This window comes from Otolemur garnettii, unplaced genomic scaffold, assembly GCF_000181295.1.
Source record: "Otolemur garnettii isolate 467f Iridium unplaced genomic scaffold, OtoGar3 scaffold00087, whole genome shotgun sequence".
In the NCBI taxonomy this organism is placed as follows: Eukaryota; Metazoa; Chordata; class Mammalia; order Primates; family Galagidae; genus Otolemur; species Otolemur garnettii.
In genome coordinates, this window is record NW_003852482.1 from 1,354,468 (window position 1) to 1,357,648 (window position 3,181).

The 3,181-nt window shown below is 57.4% G+C and overlaps 1 protein-coding gene across 1 annotated transcript; it reads left to right on the forward strand.

Annotated features, from left to right (window-relative positions):
- Nucleotides 1-207: 207 nt before the first annotated feature.
- On the forward strand, nt 208-3,049 carry LOC100941273 (putative lipocalin 1-like protein 1). The gene is made up of 6 exons (XM_003794827.1): nt 208-297; nt 689-819; nt 1,843-1,913; nt 2,495-2,605; nt 2,746-2,847; nt 3,024-3,049. The coding sequence occupies exons 1-6, from the start codon at nt 208-210 to the stop codon at nt 3,047-3,049; spliced, it is 531 nt and encodes a 176-aa protein (XP_003794875.1).
- Nucleotides 3,050-3,181: the final 132 nt, after the last annotated feature.

A 3,181-nucleotide genomic window follows, 5' to 3' on the forward strand; every position in this document is an offset into this window, starting at 1 on the left:
AACTTCCAACAATAATGACATTTTATCTGCTTCATTGCAGAGCTGGCCATGCTTTATGTCCAGGAAGGGATTGGTCAGTCCTCTGAGCCAAGTTCCCTGGTGGACCATGAGCCTAGTGGTATAAAGGGCAGCCATGTGAGAAGCCGGCACAGCCTCTCCGAGTTTCAGCAAGTGACCGGTCAGTGGCTGTGAGCACAGACCCCAGAGATGAAGACCCTGTTCCTGGCCGTCAGCCTCAGCCTCATCGCTGCCCTGCAGTCCCAGGATGCCCCAGCCTCAGACGAAGAGAGTCAGAATGTGAGGCTCAGATGGGGCAGGGTGGGCTGGAGGGGGCTCGCGAAAGGCTAAAACTTCTGGTTAGAGACCCTTATTTGAGGGCCAGACACTGAGCCCCTACCTCAAGGGAATGGCTAGATAGTGCAGGAGTCTGGGCCAGGTAGGCCTGGGGTGCAGGGGGCCTAGACTGGAAGGAGGGGCCTGCTAACTTTACCTTTCCCTGGGAGGGAGGGTTCCTGGGGGTCTTAGCCAACTTGCAGGGGCCCGCAGCTGGCATTTGGTGTGTCTGGGGAGGGCACTGGGGGAGGAGTTTAGAAATTCTTTGTGCCTTCAGCCATTAGGATGGAGTGGAGTTCAGGGGCTGCAGACTAGAGGCAGGGTCTGAGCCCTAATGAAGGAGAACCTTCTCCAGGTGTCAGGAAAGTGGTATCTGAAGGCCATGACAACAGACAAGGAGATTCCTGGGAAGAAGCTGGAGTCTGTGACTCCCTTGACACTCACGGTCCTGGAGGGGGGCAACCTGGAAGCCTCCATCACCATGCTGTGAGTATCTGCTGGCTGGGCAGCTGTGACCTGGGCTTCAGCCTGGGTGCCAGTGGGATGGGCAGATCATGCTGGGGCCTTTCTGAGCCTCTCCTGCAATACTCAGTTCCTGGTTGGTGGCTTTGAGGGCAAACTGTGACACTAAGGCTGCCCCTGGATCAGACCTTGTGGCTGGGAGGGGCAGGCACCACCCACCCTCTTCCCTGACTGGGAGGACCTGCCTGCTGTACAGACCCCTTTGGGAAAAGGTGTCCTATGCCCAAATAGAGTCAGAACTGGCAGGCTGGGCCTCAGGACTCTGCAATTATAGCTCTTGTAGTAACTTTCTGCTTTGGAGATCATAGGGACAGGGTTTCAGGATAACCAAGAGAGGGGAAAAGACACCAGGGAGAAGGGTTGGTGGGCAACTTCCCACGTGAGTGGCTCCCACCAGTGGGGCTTCACACCTGTACAGTTTACCCCTGTGCAGGTCACATCTGTGTGATTTCCCACCTGTGTGGCTCCCCCATGAGTGGCATGGCAGTGCCTGTGCTCTAGTCCTGGGGCTGACCCTTAGGGAGCCAATGACCCTGATGTTTGCATCCCCTCCACAATCTACTTCCTCTACCTTCCACTGGGCCAGATGATGGTAGATGCAGGGCTTGTCCTTGAATGTCTCCAAAAGGAGGAGGGTCAGGAGAGGGTGAGGTCCATGAACTATGGCTTAGGGCTCAGGCCTGTGACCACAGGTATTGCCTGCAAGCTAGGTGGTCCTGGGTCCCCTCTGGCTCCAGTGGGGTGGCTGGGAGGCTGCCCCTGGAGGAATGTAGAGCTCCTGGCCACCACGAGAGCTCCAAGGCCACCACATGCAAGCAGAGGACCTGGCAGGTGCCTGGACCTGAGATGCAGACAAGTGCCAACCTCCCTGCCCTGCCACAGACCCGGGGTGAATGGGAGGCTTTGACGGCCACATTAGTGGGGCTGTGCCAAGGCAGAGGAGGCACAAACCAGGACCTCTTTGCTCATGGAGCATCTGTCTTCCAGGATAAATGGCCAGTGCCAGAAGATAAAAGCCGTGCTGGAGAAAACTGACGAACAGGGCAAATACACGGCCAGTGAGTCCCTAAGCTGAGCTGGACCCTGCCCCAAACACACACTGGAGGGGTGGGGGCAGCTGGCACCTTTAAGGGAGGGCTTTTGACCTGAGAGCCCTTACATTCTGTTCCGACCCCATTAAAAGTCCACCCTTCCCTTCCCCCAGTAACTCTGACTTAAGACCACAGACACTTGACACCAGCACTAGGGGTGGAAGCCCTGTCCCCAGGAGGAACTGGAATGTCCAGGGCTATTTCTTTGGTTGTGGCTGTGTCCCTAGCAGGGAGCCTGGAGAAGAGTCACATTTGACGGGTGGGCACTGAGCACCCCAAGCTCCAACCTCTGCCAACCTGACTCCCCGAAACCTCCCTGCCACTCACTGGTTTAGGATGTGACTGCCTCTCGGGTGCACTGGGTCCTTGGGAAATGGGGGCCCCTTGGCCTGGGGCTCAGGCCTGGTGGAGAACTGGGGTCAGGGAGCCCTGGGCAGCTGGAGGGCATGGCAGCTGCAGAGTGTGTCCACCTGGGCACTGGGTGGTCTCCCTGGGTCCCTTCTAAAGGCTCAGGTGGCTAATTCAGGCCTTGTGTTGCTGTCCTGCAGATGAGGGCAAGCATGTGGTGCATGTCATCAGGTCATCTGTGAAGGACCACTACATTCTTTACTGCGAGGGCGAGCAGGATGAGACGAATGTCAAGATGGCAAAGCTCATGGGTGAGCCCCCGACCCAGCGGCCCATGCCCCTGCCCTCCCATCCTCCCTAGCCCCATGGCTCACCAGTCTCTAGCTGGCATGGAACTGCCAGCAACTCCCTGATTCTGCCTGGCATGCTTATAGTTGCTGGTCACCTATAGGTAGGGATGCTGAGAATAACCCAGAAGCCCTGGAGGATTTTAAGAAGTTCATGGGAGCCAGAGGCCTCAGCCTGGAGCACTTCCTCATCCCCAAGCAGAGCGGTAGGGAGGCTGCACTTCTCACTACTCCCTGTCCCTGGGGAAAAGCCAGCAGAGTGACCCTTACAGGGACACATTGCATCTTACTCTGGCGTTGTCCCTTGGGGTCAAGGGAGGGGCTCTGGGGGCCTGACAGGACTCCTGGGGTCTCTGAATCAGGCATTTCCTCCTTTCTGCAGAAACTTGCCCTCCAGGGAGCGATTAGGGTAAGTTAATGGGTTAGAGGACCCTGAGAGAACCCAAGACTTGGGTTCAGTGGCCCTGGAGAAGGCCTGGTGTCTCTCTCTCCACCTGGGCCAGGCAGGTGCAGGCTCTGACCCCAGCCATGCTGCACGCA